This window comes from Malaclemys terrapin, chromosome 21, assembly GCF_027887155.1.
Source record: "Malaclemys terrapin pileata isolate rMalTer1 chromosome 21, rMalTer1.hap1, whole genome shotgun sequence".
Lineage (NCBI taxonomy): Eukaryota > Metazoa > Chordata > Testudines > Emydidae > Malaclemys > Malaclemys terrapin.
In genome coordinates, this window is record NC_071525.1 from 841,834 (window position 1) to 869,605 (window position 27,772).

Sequence of the window (27,772 nt, forward strand, 5' to 3'; positions counted from 1 at the left end):
GGAAGTGAGTGGCTGAGGGAGGGTCCGGGCAGAAGTTTGTGCTGGAGCCGCGGCCGCCGGCAGCCGAGCGAGCCCGGAGGATCCATGGTGCCCCGGTGAGAGCCGCTCGCGGGCCCCGCCCCTCCTGTCCGACCCCCCCGCCCCTCCCCCAGCCTGATCCCCCCCCCGTCCCCCTCCTGTCCGACCCCCCCGCCCCTCCCCCAGCCCTGATCCCCCCCCCGTCCCCCTCCTGTCCGACCCCCCCGCCCTGATCCCCCCCGTCCCCCTCCTGTCCGACCCCCCCCGCCCCTCCCCCAGCCCCCCCCCCGCCCTGATCCCCCCCGCCCCCCTCCTGTCCGACCCCCCCGCCCCTCCCCCAGCCCTGATCCCCCCCGCCCTGATCCCCCCCGTCCCCCTCCTGTCCGACCCCCCCGCCCCTCCCCCAGCCCCCCCCCGCCCTGATCCCCCCCGTCCCCCTCCTGTCCGACCCCCCCGCCCCTCCCCCAGCCTGATCCCCCCCCGTCCCCCTCCTGTCCGACCCCCCCGCCCCTCCCCCAGCCTGATCCCCCCCCGTCCCCCTCCTGTCCGACCCCCCCGCCCCTCCCCCAGCCCTGATCCCCCCCGCCCTGATCCCCCCCGTCCCCCTCCTGTCCGACCCCCCCCGCCCTGATCCCCCCCGTCCCCCTCCTGTCCGACCCCCCCCGCCCTGATCCCCCCCGTCCCCCTCCTGTCCGACCCCCCCGCCCCTCCCCCAGCCTGATCCCCCCCGTCCCCCTCCTGTCCGACCCCCCCGCCCCTCCCCCAGCCTGATCCCCCCCCGTCCCCCTCCTGTCCGACCCCCCCGCCCCTCCCCCAGCCTGATCCCCCCCCGTCCCCCTCCTGTCCGACCCCCCCCGCCCCTCCCCCAGCCCCCCCCCCGCCCTGATCCCCCCCGTCCCCCTCCTGTCCGACCCCCCCCGCCCTGATCCCCCCCGTCCCCCTCCTGTCCGACCCCCCCGCCCCTCCCCCCGCCCTGATCCCCCCCGCCCTGATCCCCCCCGTCCCCCTCCTGTCCGACCCCCCCCGCCCTGATCCCCCCCGTCCCCCTCCTGTCCGACCCCCCCGCCCCTCCCCCAGCCTGATCCCCCGCCCTGATCCCCCCCCGTCCCCCTCCTGTCCGACCCCCCCGCCCCTCCCCCAGCCTGATCCCCCGCCCTGATCCCCCCCCGTCCCCCTCCTGTCCGACCCCCCCCGCCCCTCCCCCAGCCCCCCCCCGCCCTGATCCCCCCCGTCCCCCTCCTGTCCGACCCCCCCCGCCCTGATCCCCCCCGTCCCCCTCCTGTCCGACCCCCCCGCCCCTCCCCAGCCTGATCCCCCGCCCTGATCCCCCCCCGTCCCCCTCCTGTCCGACCCCCCCCGCCCTGATCCCCCCCGTCCCCCTCCTGTCCGACCCCCCCCGCCCCTCCCCCAGCCCCCCCCGCCCTGATCCCCCCCGTCCCCCTCCTGTCCGACCCCCCCGCCCTGATCCCCCCCGTCCCCCTCCTGTCCGACCCCCCCGCCCCTCCCCCAGCCTGATCCCCCCCCCGGCCCCCCTCCTGTCCGACCCCCCCCGCCCTGATCCCCCCCGTCCCCCTCCTGTCCGACCCCCCCCCCCCGCCCTGATCCCCCCCGTCCCCCTCCTGTCCGACCCCCCCCGCCCCTCCCCCAGCCCGCCCCCCGCCCTGATCCCCCCCGTCCCCCTCCTGTCCGACCCCCCCCGCCCCTCCCCCAGCCCGCCCCCCGCCCTGATCCCCCCCGTCCCCCTCCTGTCCGACCCCCCCCGCCCCTCCCCCAGCCCCCCCCCCCCGCCCTGATCCCCCCCGGCCCCCTCCTGTCCGACCCCCTCCGCCCGGTCCTGCCTCGGGCCCGATCTCCCCCCCCCCCCGCCCTGATCCGCCCCCCGGCCGCCTCCTGTCCGACCCCCCCCCCGGCCTGATTCCCCCCCCCCCGGCCTGATCCCCCCCGCCCGGTCCTGCCCCGGGCCCGATCTCACCCCCCGCCCTGATCCCCCCCCGTCCCCCTCCTGTCCGACCCCTCCCGCCCCCCCCCGCCCTGATCCCCCCCTCCTGTCCGATCCCCCGGGCCCGGTCTTGCCCCGCTCCCCCCCCCAACCTGGTTCCCCCCCCCCGGCCCGGTCCTGCCGGACCCGATCTCCCCCCCCCCCGGCCTGATCCCCCCCGCCCCCTCCTGTCCGATCCCCCCCCCGCCCGCCAGCCCCCCGGCCTGATCCCCCCCCCCGGCCCCCTCCTGTCCGATCCCCCTGGCCCAGTCTCGATCTCCCCGCCCCCAACCTGGTCCTCCCCCGCCCCCCTGATCCTGCCCCGGTCCCGATCCCCCCGCCCCCAACCCCCGGCCTGGTCCTCCCCCGCCCCCCCGATCCTGCCCTGGGTCCCCCTCTCCCCCAACCCCCGGCCTGGTCCCTCCCGCCCCCCCGGCCTAATCCTGCCCCCCCTAGGCCTGGGGGGCCCCACCTGGTCCTGCCCTGGGCCCGATCCCCCCCATCCTGTACCAGGCCTGCTCCCGACCGCCTCCCCACGACTCCCCCTTTGCCCACTGGTCCCTGGGGTTCAGACTCCCCGGGTGCAACAAACTCCTTGGCTCTGGTGCCCCCCAGAATCCTGCCTGCGTCTCCCCCATTCGTGCCCCTCCTCTCATGGCCTGGCCCCCAGGCTCCCCTTCCCCCCCTTGGCAGCCCCTTGCTCGCTCTTTGCCCACCCCAGTGCCCCTCTCTGCCTGTTCTCCATCATCCCCGCGGCCGGGGTGCGGCTGCATTCATGGGTGTAGATGGTGCCAGCCGTAGGCCAGTTACTATCGCTGCGCCTGCACTGGGTCCCCGGGAGCCTTTTGCTCCTTGCTCAACAGTTAATGTCTAGGGGGGCCATGAGACGTCCCTGTGGGGCACCCTGAGCTGGGTGGTTACCTGCCAGTGGCAGGGAGCCTCTGGGTGCTTGTACTTTCACCTGTGTGTCGCAGAATAGATGGTGAGTAAGCGAGGGCTACTGGCAGGATGGGATGGGGCCAGGTTCCCAGTGCCTCAGACCAGGGCTGGTTGGGCCCCAGCAGGACACCTCACTTTTAGCCTCCATCCCTGTGGGGTGATTGCCAGGGCAGCCCGGCTGGCTCCGTGACCAGGAGGTGTGGGTACAGGCTGTGAGTGAGGAGCATGATGTCAATGCTCCTGTCAGTAGTACCCGGGTTCCACTTGGGACGGGGTGTGGGGGCAAGTTGCTCCTTTCCCCATGTGGGTCGCAGGGCGGGATTGCTCTCTAGTCCCAGCCTGGGTGCAGTGGAGCCAAAGCACGGGAAGCTGTGACTGTGCCTCTAGTGTGGCTTCGTTTGGCTGCCCCCCACCAGACGCCCCCTTCCCACAGGAAGTGGGGGCTGAGGGCCATGCTTGGTGTTTACATCCCTGGTAACCTTTGTCCAGCTGTGATTTCACCTTCCCCCCCACCCCCCTTGGAAACATTCCTGGTGTTTCTTCATTTCCTGTTGTTTCCCGGCAGCCTCTCCTCGTCCCAGCCTGTGAGGCTGTGTCTCCCTGCTTAGGCTGGCAGACCGAGTAGCTGTAGTTTGCTCTCGAGGCATAGAGGTAACGTGTCCGGGCGGTAAATCCCTCGGCTCAACACCTGGCCCTGGGAGGAGCAGACAGGTTGCGCTCAGCTGCAGAGCTTTGACGGAGTTTGGGAGCTGTTTGGGAAGGTCTCCGCAGTGGCTTGGGGAGGTTCGTGGCCCTGGGGACTGGGCACTGGTGCTTTGTAAAGCCGAGCACTGCAGGTAGCTACGCCAGGCGGATCACACCGGTCCCTGCGCAGCGCTAGCTTGAAACCGCTCCTTGTGCAGAGGTGGCCAGTGTTATATGAGCAAATGAAGCATGCTTGAGAGCCCGTGATCCCAAAGGGGCTCCAAGGGGTTGCCCAAGCAGTGGCTGTGCGTTCTAACGCCATGACGGGGCAGGGCAGGAGGGATTTGACTGGGGGGGGTTGCAGCTGCTGAGCCCGTGGGCGGGGCAGTTGTGTGGAATGGAATGTTTGTCTCCCGTGTAGGGTGGAGGGTTTGGGAGTCACGTCTGGCCTGCCGTCGCCTTTGGCATGCTCTGGCTCATCTGTTGCCCAGGGCCCTTTGGGCACTACCCTGTTTCCCCGAAAATAAGACATCCTCCGAAAATAAGGCCTACTTACAGTTTTGCCTCTCGTTGTAATATAAGGCATCCCCCCGATAATAAGGCATCCACCGATAATAAGGCATTTTTCATTTCTGAAAAATAAGACATCCCCTGAAAATAAGACCTAGCGCATCTTTGGGAGCAAAAATTAATATAAGACACTGTCTTATTTTCGGGGAAACAGGGTAGGTCCTTGTGCACCAAAAGAGAATGATGGACTCCTCCTGCGGTGATAGACGCGATTGTGAACAAAGGGCATAGACTGCTGGGCTGTCGCTTGCTGGGTGTATATTTCACAGGCTGGACTCTCCCCTCCGAGAGGCAACTGAACCAGCGCAGAAATGCCAAGTTCAGGCTGCAAGTGCAGCGTTCTCTCACCACCGAGCCCAGCCGTGTTGCATAAACGCAGCCTGGTTCTCACCTGGCCTGCGAATTTCCTGCCTCTTGTGGTTTGCTGTCAGAATGTGAGCGTTGTTTGAACTTTGGGTTTTGTAGCTGATGTTGGTAAATTACAGTGTGCAGCGGGAGTGCGGGCGGGTAGGAGTAGTCACTGGTTCTGTTGCTAGGGCCTTGGATTAACACCTACATTGCTGCCTTTGTGTCCCAGCCTCGCAGAGTCTCTCCCCGGATATATTTTAAGAACCTCCCCGAGGTCTTGGCATCAGAAGCTGCAGTGAGCAGGAATTCTCCAAAAGCCCAACGCTCCCTCCTGCTTCTCTGCCCATCTCGGCTCCCCATCCAGTGCACTGCAGCCTCCAACCTGAGCCCGGCCGTGCTCTGTCCCGGCTTGGGGTCCCCCTGGTTGCTGCTGTGTGGGTAGCTTGGAGTGTTCCCTGAAGTGACATGGGGTGAGCGTCACTTGAATGGCACCGGGCTCTGCTGGCAAAGCTGCTGAGGTTTCGCTGCCTTGCCCGTATTGTGCCTGGCGGCTCTGCCACGTGACTTATTGCTGGCTGCCTAGGCCCTAATGGCTGTTTATTTATTTATGTCTGAACTCTTCCCCTGCGGGCCAGGGATATAATCTGGGCCTCTCTAGTCACAGGGCCCTACCAGCCACTAGTTGAGCCTGCCGCTGGCATGACTCCCCTGCCCTCGCCACGCTGCATGGCAGCTGCCCAGCCAACCTGCGTGCTCAGACCCAGGCAGCCCCCGCTCCCACCCAGGGAACAGCTGATAGGAACTGAGCTCCTGTGCTGTGAATCGTCATGGCCCCAGCAGGCTGAACGCTGGGTGGGCCCAGCTGGGGCTCATAGCTTGGTAGAAGGGATGTGAGCCTCAGGCTCCATGTCCAGTGTGCTAATCCTCTGGCTCGCAGGGAGGACGTGAGTGGGAAGGGGTAGCCTGGATCCAGCCCCGGATGGGAAGAACTCTTTCGCTGTCTCTGCCATTGTGAGCAGAAGAAAGGGACTGAAATAACCTCGAGGACGCAGGCTTTGAAAGCAGATTTCTCCTGCCTCGTAGGAGGCGCTCGGCTTTCCCGGTCCCCAAAATGGCTTGGCATTGTGTGTGCCCAGGGCTGCATGCTGGGGGTTGCCCCAGTGCCCACACCCTGGTGGATGCTCAGGCGACCCAAAGAGTTTCCTGTCTAGAAGGCTGAGAGGAGAGACCACACCAGCCTCTGGCCAAACTGCTGCCCGGTGCCCGCCCTGCATGCCCCGTGTCTGGGATTGGGCTCAGCCCAGCTCTGGGGGGGGCAGCTGGGGGCGGGGAGCCAGACATGGTGTTTGGGGGAGGGGTGGTGGCACTAGCAGTCCCTGACTTTATGCTGCCAGCTCTGATTGGTTGGGGTTTACCCTCCTCTGCCTGTAGCTCTTGTAGCCCTGGGGAAGGGGAGGGGGGGCCCTTTGGCTGGGCTGGTCGGAGAGCCCCTGGGGGCTGCCTGGGCATTGCTTTGTTCCAGCACTTCTGGGGTATCTTGTGGGCTCCCATGTCCCACCCTGGTAGTGGCTGTGCCGCCATCGCCCCTCTCTCTGGGCCGTTTCCCCGGGTGCTTTGTGTGACGGCTCGCCTTGGCGTGGGAGTCCCAGTCCTTTAACTGGGTCCTGGGGTGCCCTGGAGTGGAGCATCCCCCCCCGAGTACCCCCGCTCCCCCCGCTCAGCTAGCTGTGAACTTCTCGCATGGCTCATGCTAATGGGCTGTTAGCCTTGGACACGGGGTCAAAGGGCAAGTGACATCTACTCCCAGCTGGCCTGTCCGTGGCGCTGTGATGCCCCCCGGGGGTCTGCGCTGAGGAACGGGAGGGGTGTCCCTTCTCTGGCCCATCTCCAGAGACCACGGGGCCGTCTCCACTGCAGCCGGTCCCCTGGGAAGGGCCCAGATAGATAGTTGTGGCTGCTCTCTGTTGGGCCCAGGCCGCAGCCCAAGGGCCGTGCTGTCCGTCAGCTGTATGTCTCCGGGTGACGGGACGGGCTGGGTGTGCTGGCCCCTGCCACAGGGCCCTGGAAAGCTACGGGCCAGCTGGGCTCGGGGGTCAGGCCCTGGCCTACGACTCAGGAGACCTGGGTTCAGTTCCCAGTATGGCCCCTGTCTGCCCGTGTGTGCCTGGGCCGGTCCCTGCCTCTGTCATCCGTCACTGCCTGGGCAGCAGGAGAGTCCCCTTCCCTCCTTGGCTCTGTTTCTGGCCGCGCCCGGCCCCGTGTGTGTGTGTGTGTGTGTGTGTGTGTTTCTGGCCGCGCCAGGCCGTGTGTGTGTGTGTGTGTGTGTGTGTTTCTGGCCGCGCCCAGCCCCGGGGGTGTGTCTGTCTGTCTCTCTCTCTCTGGCCACGCACAGCCCCGGGGTGTGTATGTGTGTCTCTCTCTCTCTGGCCACGCACAGCCCCGGGGTGTGTATGTGTGTCTGGCCACGCCCGGTCCCGGCGGGGGGGTGTGTGTGTCTGGCCACGCCCGGTCCCGGCGGGGGGGTGTGTGTGTCTGTCTCTGGCCGCGCCCAGCCCCGGTGTGTGTGTGTGTCTGGCCGAGCCCGGCCCCAGAGTGTGTGTGTGTGTGTGTGTTTCTGGCCGCGCCAGGCCGTGTGTGTGTGTGTGTGTGTTTCTGGCCGCGCCCAGCCCCGGGGGTGTGTGTGTGTGTCTCTCTCTCTCTCTGGCCACGCACAGCCCCGGGGTGTGTATGTGTGTCTGGCCACGCCCGGTCCCGGCGGGGGGGGGGGGTGTGTCTGTCTCTGGCCGCGCCCAGCCCCGGTGTGTGTGTGTGTCTGGCCGAGCCCGGCCCCAGAGTGTGTGTGTGTGTGTGTGTTTCTGGCCGCGCCAGGCCGTGTGTGTGTGTGTGTGTGTTTCTGGCCGCGCCAGGCCGTGTGTGTGTGTGTGTGTGTTTCTGGCCGCGCCCAGCCCCGGGGGTGTGTGTGTGTGTCTCTCTCTCTCTCTGGCCACGCACAGCCCCGGGGTGTGTGTGTGTGTCTGGCCACGCCCGGTCCCGGCGGGGGGGTGTGTGTGTCTGTCTCTGGCCGCGCCCAGCCCCGGTGTGTGTGTGTGTGTCTGGCCGAGCCCGGCCCCAGAGTGTGTGTGTGTGTGTGTGTTTCTGGCCGCGCCAGGCCGTGTGTGTGTGTGTGTGTGTGTGTTTCTGGCCGCGCCCAGCCCCGGGGGTGTGTGTGTGTGTGTCTCTCTCTCTCTGGCCACGCACAGCCCCGGGGTGTGTGTATATGTGTCTGGCCACGCCCGGTCCCGGCGGGGGTGTGTGTGTGTCTGTCTCTGGCCGCGCCCAGCCCCGGTGTGTGTGTGTGTGTCTGGCCGAGCCCGGCCCCAGAGTGTGTGTGTGTGTGTGTGTTTCTGGCCGCGCCAGGCCGTGTGTGTGTGTGCGTGTGTGTGTTTCTGGCCGCGCCCAGCCCCGGGGGTGTGTGTGTGTGTGTCTCTCTCTCTCTGGCCACGCACAGCCCCGGGGTGTGTGTGTGTGTCTGGCCACGCCCGGTCCCGGCGGGGGTGTGTGTGTGTCTGTCTCTGGCCGCGCCCAGCCCCGGTGTGTGTGTGTGTGTCTGGCCGAGCCCGGCCCCAGAGTGTGTGTGTGTGTGTGTGTGTTTCTGGCCGCGCCAGGCCGTGTGTGTGTGTGTGTGTGTGTTTCTGGCCGCGCCCAGCCCCGGGGGTGTGTGTGTGTGTCTCTCTCTCTCTCTCTGGCCACGCACAGCCCCGGGGTGTGTGTGTTTCTGGCCGCACCGGGCCCTGTGTGTGTGTGTGTGTGTCTGGCCGTGCCCAACCCCGTGTGTGTGTGTGTCTTGCCGTGCCCTGGGGGGGGGGTGTGTTTCTGGCCACACCCGGTTCCACGAGGCTCTGACAGCCCCTCTGAAGGGCCATAAAGTCAATACCAGTGAAGCTGCATCTTGTTTCCCACTAAACCTGTTGTCTTCATGCCTCCGGGTGCCAGCTGCATTAAGCAGGCGTCACTAGGGACTGGGATAGAGCCTCTGGCCAGGGCAAGCCAGGCCCAGCCTGCCAGCTAAGCATGCGCCGCCCTCCCTCCATCCCCATCCCACCCCAGCAAGCGTGTGTGTGTTTAGCCCAGCATGGAGGGAGCACCCCCCTTGTACCTGCAGCCTGCTCCCAGCCCGCCCTCCCCCATCTGGGCCTTTGCACTGCATGACTTGGTTGGTAGTTCCCTTGGCCGTCAGTAACTGGCTTGGGCATGCTGCCACGCCCTGCCCATTCTGGCCAACATGCCCCTTATCTCTCTGCCGCCTGGGCTGATCAGGTTAGCGCCGGTGGCGCTGGGATTGCAGGCCCCAGAGAAGGGCCCAGTAGCTACCAGGAAGTAAATTGGGTTTGTTTCCCTGCTGTGTTTGGAGGGCGGTTTCCTGGGCCAAAGGGAGGAGGGGAGGGCCTGGGAGCTGAGTAGGGCATTTCTGTGCCCACTGCCCTTGCCATGCTCTCCCTGGGCCTGGAACCTCCTCCCCTTCCCTGGCCTCCCTCCTACCCCCGTGCCCTCTGCTGGGTGCTGCTCTGGGCAGGAGTCAGGCAACGGCTGGGCTGCGAATGCTGCTTCCCCAGGCGGAGGAGTGGCTGGGCCCGCAGGGGCGGTGTCCTTGGAAGGTGAGTGCACCGTCCTCCCCCACGGGCTCTGTATGGTGCTGTGGGCCCCCCCCGTGGGGGGGCACTAACCCAGCAAAGCTGCACAGTGTCCTGGGCAGTTCCAACAGCAGCCTGGGCGGCTCACTCACCCTTGACACTTGGGGAGACCCCATGGTGCTGGGCAGCCCTGGGTGTTCACTGGGCCCCGGCCACGGGCCCCCTCTGCTTTGCTCCCTTCCTGGCTGGAGGTGCTGGCGTAGGCTTTTGGCTTCCCTGGCTGTGGGGATGAGAGCCCAGCCCCTCTTTGCAGGGCGCGTCGGTCTGGCCCACTGGCTGCGGTGTCACAGAAGGTTCTGTCTGGAGGCGGGCAGGCCCCTGGGCTGGTTTGCTCTGGTCTGGAGCCCCTTGGGCTGCTGCACAAGGATATGGGCTCACTGGGTTTGCTGCTCCTCTAAGGGAGATTCCCGTGGGCTGGCTGGCTGTGTGTGTGGCAAGCAGCGTTCCCAGGCGTCCCTTCACCTCCCCACTGCACCCCGGCTGCTCCAGGCCCCGGCATCTCTTGGCAGATCGAGCCAGGCTCACCTTGGCTGAGACCCCAAACTTCCCGCACTTGTCTGCTAGGCCTCCTCAGGGGAAGTGGGTGCCAGGCGGCCTCCCAAGCCCGGTGTGTCAGGCAAGCAGGGATCCAAACGCGGAGCCAGTGCCAGGGGCTCCCCTGTACGATCCCCAGCGGCCAGATGTCGTCTCCTCCCGGCTCACAGTGACCTCCTGGGGCAGGCCTAGCTTGGACGGAGCCAGCAGTGAGTCAGCAGGGGAAGAGGCTGCTCCGATGGTGGGGTGTCTTCAAGAGCCCCGGCGAGTGATTCACTTCGTCCCATCAGTGCTGAGTGCACGGCAGCCTCCTCGAGGGCTGGGCCAGGCCGGCTAACTCCCTGTTTGTCGCTGAACCGCAGGTTGGACTCCACGCAGAAGGGCTCTGCAGCTCTGCTCCCCGTGTGCGGCGCAGATGGAGTATGTGGTAAGGCCAGCGGCTCTCGGGGCCTGTGGTGGTGGGTAGGCGGCTTTGGTGATGGACCAGACTTTCCTTCTCTCGCTCGGACCTGCTGGTCCCCGCTGGCCTCTCCTGCGCCTTCTCTCTGGGCTCTGGTGTGTTTCTCACTGAGCGGCTGTGCCCACTGCGGGGTCATGACCCCAAAGGGGGCCATGAATGTGACTCCTGGGGGGTCCCACAATTTTCTGTCCCCCTTGGTGGTGAAGAGCCATTGGACGCACGGCTCCTGCTGTCACAGAGAGTTGCAGGGAGCCTGCATGTGCAAGAGGGAGAGAGGGCTGGCGTGCGCGTGGGATCTGGGACACATACTGTCACCCCGTGGGATCTGGTAGTGGTGTCACCAGTGCCTCTGCTGTGCTGCTTGGGAAAGGACCTGCCACTGGCCGAACATCTGCCCGTCTCCCTTCTCTGGTGCATTTCCTGAGCCGCACGTCCACAGCCTGTCGGGGGATCTCCAGAGCAGCAGGCCGGGCCTTTGGGAGGGCGGCGTAAGCGCCGAACCCAGCGCGTGGAACAAAATCCCTGCCCCCTGCCACATGATCCTGGAGCTGAGCACGTTGTGTCATGCTTGTTTGGCCCAAAGAGGGCAGTGGGAGGAACGCAGGCTCTGCCAGGCGCCCCTACCCTTGAGCCGGGGGTCCTGTCCCGTCCAAGAGACCGTGTGTCAGCTCTGGGCGAGAACAAACGGCTTCCCCACCAGTAGCCGTGTCTCTGGGCCTGTCAGCGAGGGCGGGGTGGTGTCACGGACTCACAGATCATGCCCACTCTTGGCCCCGTGCGGTCCGTGGGGGGTGCCCCTTTCAGTGCGACAGCCCTTCTCGGGGGTCCACTCTCTCTTGGGGTCAGGCCCCTCCATCTCCTGCAGCCGCACCTCTCTGAGCCTTAGCACGTCTGTCTCTGCCGTGGGCCCCCTCAGGGAGTCCCCTCGCTCTGGACCCCCGGGGCCTCCACCCCCGAAGGGGTTGATGCAACCCTGTTCTCTAGACCGGAGTGACTCTCAGCCAGCATAAAACAGGAGGATTTATTGAGAGTTGAACCCAGCACAGGAAACTCTCAGGGCCTCAGGCCTCCCTCAGCCCAGCACACCCCAGTCTCTCTGCATCCAGGTGGGCTCTGCCTGCTCCCCCTCTCCAGCCCAGAGCCCTTCTGCTTCCCAGCTGGGCATCTGAGATCCCCAGCCCCAGACCCCGCCTCTGTCCATTGTCTTCTCTCCAGGTAAACAGGGTCGTAAACCGGGGCCTCCTCTCCCCTCTTCTGTCCTCTGGCTGGAACCGGCTGGTTAGGTCACTGAGTCCTCACTCTGCAGCCCATTGTCCGCCCACTGGCCAGAACCGGCTGCGATTCCTGAGCTGGGTCTCTGGGTCCGGTCGCTGGGGTCTCCGTCCTCCAGGCCATTGGCTGGGGTCTTACGTTCCCTCTCTGGTCCTCTGTAACAACAAACTCCCTCTCCCTCAACAAACTCCCTCTCCCTCACCTCGTTAAACCAGTAACACCCAGGGAAACCGAGTCCCACCCCCTCCGCATGCAAACCATTGAAACCCCACCGAAAACAAGAAAACAAACAAGAAAACCCCCCACTTTGTCACAGGAAGGGCCCAGGAGGTGTGACTTGGTTCAGCGTCTCCTGAACTCGCACAGACTGTCTCTGTCCGGCTCCCAAGCTGTCTCAGCTCCCGAGTTCGCGTTTCCTGGGAGGGCGTCGGGCGCTGGACCCTGCAGCGGAGGCTCAGGCAGAGCCGCTGTGTGCGGCCGCCCCCGAGAAGGAGTTGGGAGGCTTCCAGCACGGCCCTGAGGGCCCCCGGCCCTGTGAGCTCTGCTCCTCGGAGCATCTGGCAGGGCTGGAGGAGTCTCTCGTGCTGCTCACTGGCTGTGGGGGAGGGCTGTCTGCAGGGTTTGGTTTCCCCACCAGCTCTCCGGAAATGGGATCCTGTAGGGCTGGAGCCAGCGCGCTCAGCCCTGGGACGGAGCAGCTGCTTTGGAAGGGGCTGGATTCTGCTGGAGTCCCACAGCCAGAGAACACATACCGTGCCCAGCAGCTGGGCCGCACTCTTCCCCCGTCTGGGTCCCTGCCCCACGATGCCTGGCTGGGGCAGCGCTGCATGGGCCCTGCTGTCTGGCCTTTGCCAGGAGCGCAGCAGGGTGGCTGGAAAGCACAGGCCTTGGGCCCACAGAGCCCTGGGGCCGGCTTCTCCTCTCCTGGCCCCAGGCTGCCGCCTGCACAGGCCATGGCTCCCTGGGAAGGCTGGGCCTGGCGGGGAGGGTCTCCCTGTGCACAGGCGGCTGAAGAAGAGTTAGGCCTCGCGTGGCCACGGGTCAGACCATGTGTCTCTAGCCCAGGCTCCTGGCCCACCTGCTTTCCCAGTCTCAAGGGATCTGGGTCTGGCTCTCCAAGGGCCCTGGCTCCCCATCCCCCAGGCCTTGTCCCTGCACCATCCCAGGGCTCTGCCTCCTCCACCTCCCTGCAGCATCCAGGTCTTAACCCCTCTTAGCTATGGGCTCCCTGCCCTCTTCAGCTCCCCCACCCGCTGCTGTGCTGCAGTTAAACCCCGCTAATGGCTCTGCCACACACGGGCTGCAGTCTCCCCTTCTGGCATGGGCTAACCCGGGCTACTTCCCAGACCTGCCTGCAGCCGGCCCTGTCACTCCCAGGCACAGAGGCCTTGCTGGCCCGCATACAGGCAGTGCCGTAGGTTTAGCTAGTGGAGTCCCCTGTCATGTGCTCTCCATCCCAGGGGACTACACCAGAGGGGTGGGGTGCCCCATTGGGAGGCGCAGAGCCACCAGCAGGCCCTGGGGAGGTGGAAGCTGCAGCCGTTATGTGATCCGTTGAAGTCCTGGGGAGCTACACCTTGCAGCAACTTTGAACCTAACAGTGCCCCATCCCGGGTTGCAGAGATGGGAGAGCCTGGCTGGTCCTGCCTGGCGGGCGGCCCCACGGGGCGGGGGGCACGTGACTGGGACAGGGCTCCTGGGGCCGCCAGACCAGACGCAGCCAGGGGTGTGTTTTAACCCGGTTTCCCCGCTGTTGCCTGAGTGGGCAGCGGGTGACTGGGAGTGGTTTACGGAGCTGTCCGTCGGGGGTTGTGCTGGGGGGAGCCAGGCAGTGTTGGGGCAGATCCTGGTGGAGCCCCAGCTTGACTGCTTGTCTCTGCCGAGGGGCTGACTTGTGCAAAAGGGACTCTGGGGACCAAGGAGCGTCCGTGCCCGCTGGGGGTGGCTCCGCCTGGCCCAAGACACGTGTGACGTGAGATGTCCAGTCCCATCCTAGTCCAACTTTGATGTTCTTGCTAAATCTCTGCAGTCCATGTAACCTGTGCTCCATGTCTGGGAAACCAAGGACTGTTCTAGCAGGGGGAACATGGGGCAGTAGTGAGGGGCACCAGCAGAGCTGTGCGGGGGAGCCCAGGGCTGGGCTAGCAGGGGCTGCTGGTCGGGACTGAGGGGGGAGTCTGGCTGGGCTAGCAGGGGAACCTGCAGATCGGGAGTGAGTTAGAGGATCAGGTCTCATTTGGGATCGGTTGGTAGAGCCCCACACCAAGCCCTCACTGCCCGTGCCTGCTCCCCCACCCCTGTGCTCCGGGGCTGGGCCCAGTCTGGGAGTGAAGGAGTTAAGGCCAAGCCCTGAGCTGCTCCCTTTGCCCCTCACTCCCTGCTCCCAAGGGCAGCTGCTTCCTGTGTGCGACTCCAGCGGCTATGATCCTGGCCCCTGCACTATAGGGAGTGCTCCAGGGAGGTGGGGCGGGCAGGAACAGACCCTTGGCTCAAGGGGGAGTGGAAAAGGCGCAGAGCGGGGGGGTTCAGGCACTGGAGAGCTCTGCCCCCCTCCCGCTGCTGCTGGGGCTGGTCTTGGTGCCGCTGGCAGAGTGGCAGGGCACGGCTCCAGCCCCCCATCCCAAAGCGTGATAGGCAGGTAGGGCACAGTGCTTTGGTGCAGGGCTGGAGCCGGGAGGCCGGGCACTCGCTGGGGGAGGGGGCGTTGAAGTTTGCCTGGGACGCCTGGACTCTCCTGGAAAATGCTTGGTGACCTTTGACTCCATTTCCATGGGCTGGCTGTTCGCCCCTTCCAGCAGAGGGCAGTGCGCAGCTGTCTGGCCTCTGGGGGGCGCAAGCCCCCTCCATTGCCTGCCAAGAGCATGGAGCCTGGCTAGGGCTCGGCTCAGGGAAAGGCCGGGTAGGTGAGTCTCTGCTTCCTGGCCCCAGGCTTCCTGCATTTCTTTCAAGTGGCTGTACAGAGCTGCTAGGCCCCACGCCAGGGTGAGCTCTGCTCTATCCGGGGACTGTTCAGGGACCCCTGGAATGGTCATTCCCTGGTGCGAGAGGCTGTGGTGAGCACTGGTGAATCCTGCTGGGAGGTGTGTGTGCACAGGGTTCTCCCTGGGGTGGGAGTGCAGGGTGCACAGAGTTCTCCCTGGGGTGGGAGTGCAGGGTGCACAGGGATCTCCCTGGGGTGGGAATGGGGGCACGCTCAGGGATCTCCCTGGGGGGTGCACACAGGGGACTCTCCCCTATGGTGCTGGTGGCTCCTGGAGGCCAGCTGAACCTCCCTGCTATAGTTAGCAGCAGCCCCTTTGCGATGCTTCGCACTCCGCTCGGGAGGCTATTTCCAGCCTTGGCCAGACTTCCATTTCCCTCGCTGCTCGTGGCTGCCTGCCAGGGCTCGCACAGCGGCTGGGAAGCGCTGACACCTGGGGTGGGGGTGGTGGCCATGGCGAGGTGATGCTGCTCCGTGGCTCGGAGCTGGAACCTCCCCATGCGATGTGACTGGCTCTAGGAGTGTTTTACTCATGCTTCTCCTTCGAGGGGCGGCAGCGCCCAGGAATACCTGTCCTGCCCTGCGGGGCTCAGCTCCGGCCTCTCAGCCTCCATTCAGAGCCAGAGTGGTCGGAAGGGGCGTTGGGTCCAGTGCTGGAGCCAGGGTCTTTGGTGCCCAGCACAGTTTGCTACGGAGTCCAACCCTTGTGTTTCCAGCCCTTCTGGCTGCAGAGCAGCCAACGGGTTCCGCATGGACCCGAGGCAGAGGTGTTGTCCTGAGTCTGCAGGGAGCCTGAAACAATAGCTTTGAGTGGTGTGGCCTAAATTGGGCGTTAACTCTGAACACTAGTGAGGACTGACCACCTCGCCTGGGTACGCTGGGCTAGAGAGCGCTGTGTTCTCCAGACACGGGTCTGTGGCCCAGTGGGGAGCTGCCAATTTGCAAGTTGCTGGTTGTATCCCTCTCGCGCCTCAGTTAGTACAAACTCTGCCCCGAGTCTGCCCCGGAGGCCTCTGGCCTCAGCCCAGTGCCGCCATGTCCAGGGCTGGCTGCAGCAGCATGCAGTGGGGAGCGGGGGCTGCCGCTCCCTGGGGCTTGGGCCTGGGTGCAAGGGGCGGGAGAACATGGGTTTAGGGTCTCACGTGCCCCGGCGTGCTGCCCCCCAGCACCTGCAGTGCTGGAACAAGCTCGGTGCTTGCTCGGTGCTCAGAGAGACTGGCAGGTTTGGCAAGGGCAAGGGCACATTCGGCGGGGTCTGCAAACGGCTGCTGCGGGTGGCTGGTGCTGCAGAGGAGAAGGCTCTCTCCACCCACAGCGGGGGGGCGGAGCGTCTGGGGCACAGCACGGTAAGGGGAGTTTGGAGTGGGGTGCTGGGGAGCCCATTGCTCTGTGCTGCCCGGCACACAGGCCCACGGGTCCCTGCAGAGACAGGGCACTCCCGGTCTGTGCTGCCCCCATGTGTTCAGCAGGCAGAGCCCCCTGCTCTGGCTCCGCCCGTGACCTTGATTTTCTGCTCTAGATACTCCCTGCGACCCCACCCCTTCGGGAGGGAGCCAGCGAGCGAGGCCCCCCCACAGGCTGTGGGCAGAGGCTGTGAGTCAGCACTGCCCTTCCGATTGGCAGCAGCCCCCTCTCCTCTCCCGGGAGCCGCAGTCACTTAGAGCCAGCTCCGCGCAGGAAGCAGCAGTCATTAGCCGCGGCTGCAGCAGCTCCCTCCCCGGCTCCCGGCAGCTGGGGAACCTCTGGCCGAGGCCGGCTGAACGCACCGGCTTCCTGTGCCCTGCCCGGCCGGATCCGGAGCACCCAGCTCCCTGCTCCTCTCTGGGGCTCTGGGGCCCTGGCTGGACACGTGCACCAGCCGCATCTCTCCTTGCCCACGGGACCCCCGCCAGTCCCACAGAGGGGGCCTCGTCGGCTCCAGGCTGGTGCCCGGAGTGCAGCCGGGCTGGGCTGGAACACACTCTGTGGCTGCCTTGTCTCCGGACTTTAAATATTCATGCCTTTGATTTCCTGCTAGCTGGTGACGGCGGGAGCTGGGCTGGGGGCAGGGGCTGGCGCAGCAGGCCGGGGAGTGCTGGCAGGCGGCGTGGCAGGGTGCGGGGCGCTGGACTGGACAATGGTCTCTGGGCAGCACGGCGTGAGGATCTCCTGACAGGTGGAGGAGCCGCTCAGCCTGTGGCGCCGGCTGCCTCGCCCACCGGGCTGCTGAGCAAACGGCCCCCTCGGGTGCAGCCAGTGGCCTCGCCTGCTTCCTCTCTGCAGCTGAGCTGGAATCGGGCAGGGGCCAGGGGTTGCTCTCCAGCTGGCTGCCCCGGCGTGTCCCTCCCTGTCCTGTCCTCGCCACGCTGCTTGTTATTGACTGGCTGTAAGGAGTGGGAACCTGCTGGCTCCTCGGACCCGGGGAGCGCCGGTGCACACGGGGCTGTGTGTCGCGGGGAGATGAGCTTTGACTGTGAACAGACGCTGCTGCTCCCTCCTGCCTGCTCCCGGTGACGCTCGCCCGGAGTCCCTTTGGCTGGGGGCTCGGTGCCGGGATCGCTGGGGCCGGCTCTCCCAGCGGTCATGCTGTGCTGGAGGGGGGCTGGCCTAGCCCCATGTTTCTGCAGTTCCTGCTCTGCAGGGTGCTGGCTGCCCTAGGCTCCTCGCCTCTCCAGGGGGCTGCCACCTCGCTCCCTGCTCCGGAGCCGGATTAGCCCCCCCGAGTCCCTCCAGCATGGATCTGCTGCAGAAGAGTAAATACAGCCACCTCCGGAACGAGTCGGTCTCCTCCCTGGAGGAGGCAGTGGCCGGCGTGGGGTCCCCAGGGTCCCCAGTGGAGTCCCTCGTCGCCACGCAGTCCCTGCCCGGCTCCCTGTCGTCCTCCTCCCTCAGCCCCATGCTGCCCATCGGGGAGCTCTCGTCGGAGTCCGAGGACAGCCCCACCACTCTGTGCTCCTTCTTCCCCAAAATGGCCAACCTGAAGCTCTCCTACCCTGCCAACCTGCTCAGCCTGCGGGGCTTCTCGGCCGTCGGCATGAAGGAGGCGGGGAGCCTCGGGGAGCCGGGTGCCCCTGGCCCCGATTCAGCGGGGCCTGTCGCTGTCTGTCCCCAGGATATGAACAAGCTGAGCTGCGGGAAGAAGACGCGGGTGGAAGGCGGCCAGCTGGGGGGCGACGAATGGACCCGCCACGGCAGCTTCGTCAATAAGCCCACCCGCGGCTGGCTGCACCCCGACGACAAGGTCATGGGCCCCGGCGTCTCCTACCTCGTGAGGGTGAGTGCAGCGGGGCGCCCTGGCGGGGTGGAGGAGGGGCCGGGAGCAGGGCGTGGACAGGGAGGGGCTGGAGGGGCCCAGCTGCCGGAGCCGCCCCAGCAGAGGCCCCTGGGCAGGGCAGTGTGTGGGGAGCTCGCCCTGCTGATCCAGCACAGATGGCACTTTCCCCTTTGTGCACTGCCCTCCAGGATCGGATCTTGGGGGGCCCATGCCGGGCGGCCAGGGAGCAGGATGGGGCTCGGGGGAGACAATGGGAGGGCCAGTTAGGGCGTGTCTCTGACCCCTGGGGCGCTGTCATTGCCTGCATGGAGAGGGCGGCCCGCAAGTGCCCGGCCCTGCGTGGCTCTGCAGTGCCGCTGCTCGGGGAGTCCAGGACCTCAGCCCTTCACCAGAGATCTCCAAACCCCTGCTTGCCGGGAGGGGCCCTGCTCTGCGGGCCGGGAGGGAAGCAGCTCTGGAAACAGCTGCTTCCTTTGTGTGCCCAGTGGGGTTTCTTCGCCTTTCATGCACCTCAGCCACACTGGCTGCCCCTCCGGAGGGCCGCAGGTGGCACCGGGGGCACACTGTTGTCTCTAAGCCCCTGGGCTGGCGGTTGCTGCGAGTGGAGTGGTGTGGCAGGCGGGGTGGGGGCAGCCGGGATCAGCGTGCCTTCCGAGTCTGCCAGGCAGATGCCCGCAGACGGGCACTGTAGGAGGCAGTCAGCCCAAGGCAGCTCTCCAGCACACAGCTGCTCCATGGAGAAGTGTTGCCAGGCTCCCTTGCTTGCATTGGCATTGGCCTCTTGAGTAGCCCTGGTGCCCGTGTCCTGAGGCAGCCTCGTGCGCTGGGCCAGGAGCCTGTCGGGCACGGAGGACTTGCTGAGCAGATGCAGGTGGCCAGGAGCCTTCCCCCTGCCTGTGACCCAGCGCAGCCCGCCAGACCCGGTCCCAGCTGGAGGTCCCTCCCGCGGTGCCCAGCACCCCCAGTCACTCCATGCAGGGACCCCTGCCCTCCGTCCCACGGACATTTGGTTTGGCAATGGGGGGCTTCGTTGGAGCTGCTTGGAGACTTCAGCTCCCAGCATGCTTTGCTGCCTGGCCACTTGCTCGGAGGTGGAGCACTGCATGCTGGGATCAAAGTCTCTGGGCTGCGCCATCTGCTGGACCACCCTTTATCCCCACGTGCCTTGAATGGGGCATGTCCAGCTATACCCACACAAGGAGGAGTCCGGTGGCACCTTAAAGACTAACAGATTTATTTGGGCGGAAGCTTTCGTGGGTTAAAAAACAATTCTTCAGATGCATGGAGTGAAAATTACAGATCCAGGCATAAATATACTGGCACCTGAAGAGACGGGAGAACCAGTGTTGGCAAGGCCAATTCAGTCAGGGTGGATGTGCTCCACTCCCAATAACTGATGAGGAGGGGTCATACTTGGACCCAATCCATGGGTGCTGCGTAAACCCTGCACGGGGCCCTAGGGACAGCCCCCAGGACATGCTGGTCAGCCTCCCACACTGGCACCGCAGCACTGGTGCCATGCGGCAGAGGGCAGCACCGAGCCAGACTCGCATGTGCCTAGAGCACAGTACCCCAGCTCTCTGCTCCGAGAGACGCCCTCAGCCGTGGTGCTGGGGTGCTCCCGGCCGTCTCCCTCCATGGTGTGAGCTCAAACTGCAGAGCTACGGGCGTGGTGGGGCACTTCCCCCTGCGTACCAGCTGGGCTGGCCTTTTCCTGTTTGCCTCATGCTTTTCAGCTTGGCTGGCCACCCTGGTGCCTGCTACCGAGTGCTGCCTTGGGGGCTGGGGCAGGACCGGGGAAGGGGGCTTGGCTTCCCACACCCAGCTCTTCCGGGCAGCCCCCTGCTCCCCGCAAGCTCTGCTGACGCAGCTCACAGCCTGGGTGTGTCTGTCTAGAGTGTGTGCAATGCATTTGGGGCAGGACATGCACACGGAGCACCAGGCTGAGACCAGCCAACTCGTTTCACTTGTGACCTGAGCCAGTATTAAACAGCCCCGTTTCCAGCCTGCAGAGGCTCGCAGGGGGCCCTGCTCAGAGTCCCTTGCTGGGGTCCTCCCCTCAGAGCCCTGCGCCCCCATCCCCACAGCATAGGAAGAGACAGGGAAGGCTGGATTTAACTCTTCTGAGAAGCCCCCCTCCCCCCCCCAGCTTCAAGGCCACAAACCGGGGGCATTGAATGGAGAAGCTTTGTTCTTGGTAAGCAGATGTGCAAGTTACTGTGTCTGGCATGAGTGCCTAGCCCAGCCAGGGGCAGGGAGCAAACGCCCGCAGGGCCAGTGCTTACCCAGCTGGCATGAGCCAAGAGAGGCAGGGCTCAGGGCTCTCCCAAGCCAAGGGGCACAAGCGGGCTCCCGAAACCATCCTGGGAATGGGGCTTTGGAATTGTGCCCTTTTAATCATCTAGCATCTCCCCGCACACACCTTCCCAATTCCCCGAGCCCCTGGGTGTCCTGGCTCCTCCAGCCCTGGGAGTCCAGAGGGGCTGGGTCGTGGGAGCAGAGAGGGTCGGTTACTGACCCCTGCAAGGGATGCTGGGTTCCTCCTACGAACTCCCTGCGATGCCTGGGCTGGGGGCTGGGAGCTGGGCACGTGCAGTGTCTGAGCTGCAGCAGGGGTGGGTTTGGCACCACAGTTTTGCTGAGATCTGTGTGGTGAAATTCCCCAGGGGATGTCTGGGGGGTGTTGGCATTTCAGGGATGGTGCCCCAGAGCCAGGCACCAGCCCAGACCCTCCCCTAGAGAAACACAGGGAGGGTTCTTTAGCGCTGTGGCTCCCAACCTCCCCATGTGAGCCCACGGGGAGCCATGCATGGCCCTCGATGAGGCCAGCCAGTGCCCCTGTTCCACCCCTGCAGCTCACCCTACGGAGCTGTGGGGCTGGGGGAGGCCCTGAGTGCTGAGCTGTGCAGGGGCCTGCCAGCATTGCAGCACTGGGGCTGGCGGGAGGGGCTGGGCTGTGCCATTGGGCTGCCGTCTGATGCGCTCTCACTCTCTCTCAGTACATGGGCTGCGTGGAAGTTCTGCAGTCCATGCGGGCGCTGGATTTCAACACCAGGACTCAGGTCACCAGGTGAGCCGCAGGCGCTCGGACGCTGGCTGTGGGCAGAGAGGCCTCACGCTGGGAGGTGCACCCGCACGTACCCCCTGCACTGATGCCCACAGGCCCGGAGGGTGGGTTCTGACCCAGTGCCCTGCGGCTGGGCTGAGCTCGGGGGAGCAGGGCGGGAGCCCATCAGGTAGCCAGGCCACTCTGGGCCCAGAGTACGTCCCATGGTGCCCCCTGCCCCCCACCGGTGCTGCTGGGTGGCAGCTGCCAAGGAGCGTGCTGGGGTCTGAACGGCAGCTGCAGAGGAGGTGCCAGGGAGACCGGTGCTTCCAAGTGAAACCAGACGCTGGCTCCAGCCTCTGCCAGACAAAGGAGGTCCCGCCCGTGTCCCTCCCCCTCTCCCCCCCCCCCCCCGGCTGGGCCCCACCCGCGTTCCTCCCCCCGGCTGCGCCCCACTGGGCCGGCCTGGAGAGGATGGTTTGGGGACTCTCAGGATGGGAGTCCCTTCCCACCCCCTCCCCCCTTTCTGCACCCAGCCCATGCCCCTTGGCCCCTTTGCACAAGGCTCGTGTGTATGAACGACTGCAGCCTCTTTGGGGGGCAGGGCCGATCCCCCTTGCAGAGCCGCTTCCAGGCCTTGGGCTAGGGGCCCGTCTCCTTGTAGCTTCGCTCACCCCATCTGTGCCTGCCCTCCCAGCACTCGGGTGTGTGTGTCACCGGGCCCTGAGGGAAGGGATTCTGCGGGGAGCTAATCGGGGGAAGTGACTGGGGCCTGGCCGCTCCCCGGGGCTGCCCTGACTTTGCCCTGTGGTCCCCGCAGGGAGGCGATCAGCCTGGTGTGCGAGGCAGTGCCCGGTGCCAAAGGAGCCATCCGGAGGAGGAAGGTAAGGCCAGGCCGAAAGGCAGTGCACTCTGGCGGTTGGAGCAGGAGCCCAGAGTCTGGGCAGTCCTGACGCTGACTCCCTGGGGCCAGGAGTGGGGGTGCAGAGGCAAAGGGCCAGGACTCGGCTCCTTCGTCTCGCACACACTTATGCTCTCACCCACTCGCCCCAGGGAGGCAGGAAGGACCAGCCCCCGCTCAGCTGGGTCAGAGCTGGGATTTGACCCCGGGTTCTAGGAATCAGGCAGTGCTGGTGTCTGGCAGGAGGCTTCGTGGGGGGACACTGGGGGCTGAGAAGCCCTTGTGTTTGCAGAGGGGGAAGGGAGGGTGCCCGTGCTCCCCCCTCATCGATTGGAGCAGGAGCCTCCAGCCCCTGTGGCTGCCCCTGGCAGTGGGATGGCAGCCGTGGCTGGGCTGGGATAGGCCCCCCGCTGCGGGGGGCTGATCGATAGCGGCCCTGTCTGGCGCTAATGGAGGAGCGAGGCCCTCCCCCGCTCAGTGCACGGGGCGCCCTGCTGCTGGTTAATGGATGTGAGGTGGGGGGAGATCGAGTACTAAGCCAGGCTGCAGGGGCTGGGCTGCTGCCTTTCTGGGGCGGTGGGGCCTGCACGGGGGCTGGGCTGCGAGGGAGCTGGTGTGACTGAGCCCAGGGTCTCGGCCCCAGCCCCCTAGCGGACGGTCCTTTGCTTCCGTAGCCCTGCGGCCGCTCACTGAACTCCATCCTGGGCAAGAGCAACCTCAAATTTGCCGGCATGCCCATCACCCTCACCATCTCCACCAGCAGCCTCAACCTCATGGCGTCCGACTGCAAACAGGTGAGACTCACCGGGGCCCAGAGCACCCTCCCCGCCTGCTCTGGCTGGGGAGCCACCAGAGTGGGGCTCCTGCCCCTGCCTACCCCGTCTGCAGCTCCGCTCCCTGTCTACCTGGGGACGCAGGCCAGGACTGCCCCTCGCACCCCGTGTGCTGGGCCCCCTGCAGAAGGTCACTGGTTCGACCCAGGCCCATGATGCCACAATACGGGCACTCTGCAGGGCAGGTCCATGGCTGCCAGCTCCGGGGGGGCGTCCAAAGGCCAAGTGGAGACCCCACATCCCTGGGGGTACCTCCCCCCCACAGGCATCCCTGGCTGGGAAGAGCAGCCGGGTGCTGTGTCTAACCAACGGCTCTCCCTTCCCCACAGATCATCGCCAACCATCACATGCAGTCCATCTCCTTCGCCTCAGGGGGGGACCCGGTGAGTGAGCAGCTGGGGGGTCTTTGCTCCGTGTCCAGGTTCCCTTGATGGCTGGGCTCCATCCCACCTCTGCCCAGGGCTCCCTCAGGGGGGAGGGGGACTCTCCCTCACGGCTGGCCCACTCGTGGTGCCGTTCTGACCCAAGCCCTTGCATCTGGCCGGCACCCCCCTTACTGCCCCAGCAGTGGTGAGCCGCGCCAACAGGGCTGGCTAGCAAAGCAGGGCCGGGCTGGGGCCCTGGGACATCCCCCTGGCCTCTCATCCTCACACTGGGACTGCCATTGGTGTGCTGAGCACTAGGCTGTGGGCGACGGGTAGGGGTGGTGTGTGTCGTCCCACCCCCAGCTCTGGTGCTGCCGCCACCTCACCCGCTGCATCTCCCCCACAGGACACTGCAGAGTACGTTGCCTACGTTGCCAAAGACCCCGTCAATCAGAGAGGTGAGTGACTCGTGCCATCTCTTGGCCGGCTGGCGCAGCCATTATCCCCACCGTTGCTGGATGCCTGCCTCGGCCCCGCGATGCCCCCCAGCCAGCCCAGGCCACGAGAGCTGGGTTGGCCACCCCCCTGCACTCCCCAGGCTGCGCTCGCAGAGACCCCCTGACTGGCTCTGGGCCTGCAGCAACAGTTGCTTTGCTGGGGCCCTGCTGCCAGGGGTGGGTGTAACGAAAGCCTGGCAGTGCCCGGTGTGTGTGTGTGTGTGTGTGCAGGGTCCCTTGCGGGGTCCCTCGCTCTGAGCCCTGCCTTTCTTCCCCCTCCAGCCTGCCATATCCTGGAGTGCCCCGAGGGCCTGGCGCAGGACGTGATCAGCACCATTGGGCAGGCCTTTGAGCTGCGCTTCAAGCAGTACTTGAAAAACCCCCCAAAGCTCGTAACTCCCCATGACAGGTATGGGGGGGGCAGCAGCCCCTCAGAGGCGTGCTGCTGGGTGGGGGAGCCCCTGGAGCTCCCTGGCCGGCTGGCGGGTCCAGTCCAGGGGCTGCCGGGCCTGAGACAAGGAACACCAGTGCCCTTGGTGAGGCGCCGGGTTCTGAGCCGGCGGGGGGAGCGCGGCAGAGCTGGGGCACGTTGCCGCTCACCTAGTGCTCCATCCCCCTAGGATGGCTGGGTTCGACGGCTCGGCCTGGGACGAGGAGGAGGAAGAGCCATCGGACCACCAGTACTACAACGACTTCCCCGGCAAAGAGCCACCCCTCGGGGGCGTGGTGGACATGCGGCTGCGTGATGGCGCCAGCGTGGCACAGGCACCCAATCACCTGGGGGCAACGCTGGTAAGCACTGCTCGTGGGGGGCGAGGGTGACGCTCCCACCAGCTCGTCCCACTGCACCCATTCCCAGGGCCGTGCCAGGCGGGTCCCTTGGTGCCAGCTCGGGGGGAGCTGCCATCCCCAGGTGCGGCCGGAAAGAGGGGAAGCTGCGGGCCTGGGGCACTGGCCAATGAGTCCCCCTTGCTTGGTCAGACCCCAGGGTGAGACCTGGCAGGGTACGTCCATGCACAGGGGGCACTGCCTGTTGCCAGTCGGCAGATGGTCAGGCTGGAGGCCATGGGGCTGGGCGCTGTGGGCACGGGGAGGAGAAGGGAGCAGTCTGAGCCTTGGCTACTCACTGCCTGTCTCTTTCTCCTGCAGCCTGCGGGCCAGATGTCCAGCGCAGAACACGAGCCCCGGAAGCAGCACCCTCCTGCCCAAGGTACCGGACCACACACAGCTGTGCCACAGGCTCCCTCGCCCACCTGCTGGGGGTCGCCTGGCACGGCACGGCTTGGACACCTCACCGCCCCGCACGGCAGTGCCAGCTCTAGCATTGCCCCCCGCTGCCCCCCGCAGTGGGACAGGCTAATCTCTGAGCATCCCCTGTGTGTGCCAAGGCCGGGAGCCGAATGCCCCAGGGCTTTCATGTCCCTGGGGCCGGTTCTGCATCATCTTTGGGCTTGCCAGGATCACATGGAGCAAATCAAGGGATCCCAGCAGAGTGCGGGGCTGCCCCCAGCTGGGGTCTCTGCCGGCAGTCCCTGGGGTAACCCAAGGCCCAGCAGGGGGGTGTTGGACCCTGTAGCTGAGGTGGCGGGGGAGGTCTGGCTCTCGGGCTGGCAAGCCCTGCTAACTGCAGCTCCCCTCCATGCAGGAAAGGATAAATACGCCCCCGGTGCCGGCCCAGCCCTCCGCACCGATCTGTTTGACGACCCGTCCTACGTCAACGTGCAGAACCTGGACAGGTCGCGCCAGGCCTCTGCCGCCAGCATCCCAGGCACGGCCAACGGCAGTGCCCAGCGAGACCTCTTCGACATGAGTGAGTGGGGGTTGGCCCGTCCTGCTGGCATCTGCCCCAGCTCTGGGCTGGCATTGACTGGCTCTGCGTGGCGTGGGTGTGGGCTCTGTGTCCATCCAACCCCTGCTCCTCTCCCCCCGCAGAGCCCTTCGAGGACGCCCTGCGTGTCCCGCCCACGGTGCCGGTGGGGCTGCCGCCGGCCCAGCTCCTGGCCTCCATGGAGGAGCAGCTGCGGCGGGAGCCCTGGTACCACGGGAAGATGAGCCGCAAGGAGGCGGAGAAGCTGCTGAAGGTGAACGGGGACTTCCTGGTGCGGGAGAGCACCACCACACCGGGCCAGTACGTGCTGACCGGGCTGCAGGGCGGGCAGCCCAAGCACCTGCTGCTGGTCGACCCCGAGGGAGTGGTGAGTCGGCCCTGGGGCCACGGCGGGGGGCTCCCTTCCCCAGTCCTACAGGCTTGGCACTCGAGGGAAGAGCTGGGGTGCCGGCTGGGCTGCCCCCCATGGGCTCCTGGGTCCTTGTGTGTGAGAACGATTGACAGGAGCCCTGCCCAGCTGCAGCCTTGGCTCCCTTTCAGCCCCATGGGCCCTTAGTTGCCCCCCCAGAGGTGGGTACGGCCACCCCTCCCTCCCGGAGATGCCTCAGCCGGGTCCTGCAAGGGAACAGGACACTGGCTCCTCTCTGCGAGGTTTGTGCTGCCATGTCTCGTTTGGTCACAAGAGGGCGCATGTGCCTCCTGGTTCCACCCACTACCTGGCCATCCCCTGAGCCCCGTTTCTGGCCCCTGCAGGTGCGGACGAAGGATCATCGCTTTGAGAGCGTCAGTCACCTGATCAGCTACCACATGGACAATCACCTGCCCATCATCTCGGCGGGCAGCGAGCTGTGCCTGCAGCAGCCCGTGGAGAGGAGACTGTGAGGCATGGGTGGCCTCAGGGGAGCCCCCCAGGCCCTGCCCACTCTGGCCTGCTCATCCCCTCTCTGCCAGCAGGGCTCTTGGACTGTTTCAGCCGCTGCTTCCCCAGGAGGCCCTGGGGCTCCCCGTCTCTCCACCATGAGCTCAGACTCTCTGGGCTCACACCAGCCCCTCCGGAGACAGAGCAGAGGTGGAGGAGGCCAGGGGAGCCGGGACTGGGCAGAGGGCGGGGGCCTGTTTCTGCATCCAGGGAGCTGCACCAGCCACAGCTCCACCTCTGCTAGCACCAAACTCCAGCCTGGGTGGCTGTGTGCACTGCTCCGAAGGCCAATTGCAACCACACACACTCGCCCTCGCCCCGCGTTCATCCCCCCCTCGGGCAGGGCAGGTGGGAGGGAGCCTGCCCTGACCGCCGAGCCTCTGTGAGGAAGGTGAGGGTCAATCTTACTGGCTCAGAGACCTGCCTGTCTGGAGGTTGCGGAGCGTTCCTGGCCCTCGCCCTCCCCTAGAGGCAGCTCACCCCAGCAGGGAAGGGCTGGAATCTCATCTGCCATTCCCCTGCAATCCCTAGGGGTCAGCACCTATGGGTGGTACCACCTGCGTGACCCCTTTGGGAGAGCCACCCGCACCACAGAGCAGCACCATGGCTCCTGCTGCACAGAGCGAGAACAAGGGAGATTTTCCCCAGAGGGCGGGAGTGGAGGCCCCCTGCCCTCCCCAGGTGAACCCGGCCCTCTGCTCTGCGAAGCACAAGGCTGGGCCGGCCGCACACCGAATGTACCCGATCACTTTACGTATTAACTCTGTGCCTTGACCCTCCACAGGTCCCAGATACTTATGCAAAGCAGTTGGCCCTGGGGCGGGCTGGGGAGAGCAGTCCGCCCACCCTGGGAGCACAGCCCCTGTCCTCACGCAAGGCTCCCAGAGGCCACAGCCAGGCCTGGTCCCGCCCCAGCGTCCTGCTGGCTGGAAGCAGAGCTCAGGTGGCCCCTTCTGCAGCAGGCTGCTCACAGTCCCACTCCTCATCCTGGAAGGCAACGCCCAGCCTGTGTCCGGGGGGGGCATGGATGGAAATGAGATGGGGCAAATGGGGTTCTCCATAGGAGGGCAAGAGCCCCTTGGTCCCCCTGTCCTTGGAGGGGAGCAGTGCTGTACACTATGCCCTTCTGCCCCTTGGGCAGGGTATGTCACAGCCAGTTCCCTGTACTCCAGCTCGGTCTGGGCCAACCACGCAGCCAAAGGAAGCACGTAGCACCCAACAAGATTGCAGCCGGAAGGGGGGAACCAGAACTCCCCACCTCAGGGGACAAGTGGGCTGCTGAGGTCCCAGGGGGACAGGACAGCTGGCCTGAGCTCTGCTCCTTCTCCCCAGCCCGCGCTAAGCAGTGTCCGCCGGGAGCAGCTTTCCGGGCTCTGCTGTAGTGGCAGGTGAACCCTGTCCCTGCAGGGCATGAAGCCTGCCCGCCACTGGGTCTGCACGGACTGTGGGGATCCCACTGTTGCATGCACATTGTTATACTCTGAAGCCAAAGTGTAACCCTCCCCTCACGCCTCCTGCTCCCCCCAGAGGAGTCAGCCTGGGCTCAGAGGGGGGAGGGTTTTGCTTTCTCCCCTCCCCCTTCTCTCTTTCTCCTTTACATGGGTTTGATTTGTTACCAGGTCTTGATTATACCAAAGGAATCGGATGGTTATTATTAAAGTTAGTATTTCTTTAATG

General features: G+C 66.0%; 1 protein-coding gene across 4 annotated transcripts; it reads left to right on the forward strand.

The window, feature by feature from the left end:
- SHC1 (SHC adaptor protein 1) lies at positions 1-27,770 on the forward strand. 4 transcript variants are annotated; one of them, XM_054010458.1, is made up of 14 exons: positions 1-95; positions 10,104-10,168; positions 17,545-17,706; positions 20,706-20,776; positions 21,573-21,636; positions 22,328-22,447; positions 22,816-22,869; positions 23,258-23,309; positions 23,631-23,757; positions 23,969-24,140; positions 24,498-24,558; positions 24,994-25,158; positions 25,281-25,543; positions 25,930-27,770. In XM_054010458.1, the coding sequence occupies exons 2-14, from the start codon at positions 10,157-10,159 to the stop codon at positions 26,056-26,058; spliced, it is 1,452 nt and encodes a 483-aa protein (XP_053866433.1). In that variant the 5' UTR covers positions 1-95; positions 10,104-10,156; the 3' UTR covers positions 26,059-27,770. The 4 variants fall into 4 exon arrangements, with proteins under 4 accessions (XP_053866433.1, XP_053866435.1, XP_053866434.1 ...); XM_054010459.1 differs by lacking the exon at positions 1-95 and adding an exon at positions 8,692-9,171; XM_054010460.1 differs by lacking the exon at positions 10,104-10,168.
- The last annotated feature ends 2 nt before the right edge of the window (positions 27,771-27,772 follow it).

Bases quoted from the DNA above. Each gene is read 5' to 3' on its own strand.
- SHC1 (XM_054010457.1), top strand. From the start codon at position 17,167: ATGGATCTGCTGCAGAAGAGTAAATACAGCCACCTCCGGAACGAGTCG. The intron at 17,707-20,705 runs GTGAGTGCAGCG...ACTCTCTCTCAG, and splicing joins GCGTCTCCTACCTCGTGAGG to TACATGGGCTGCGTGGAAGT. The intron at 24,141-24,497 runs GTAAGCACTGCT...TTTCTCCTGCAG, and splicing joins ATCACCTGGGGGCAACGCTG to CCTGCGGGCCAGATGTCCAG.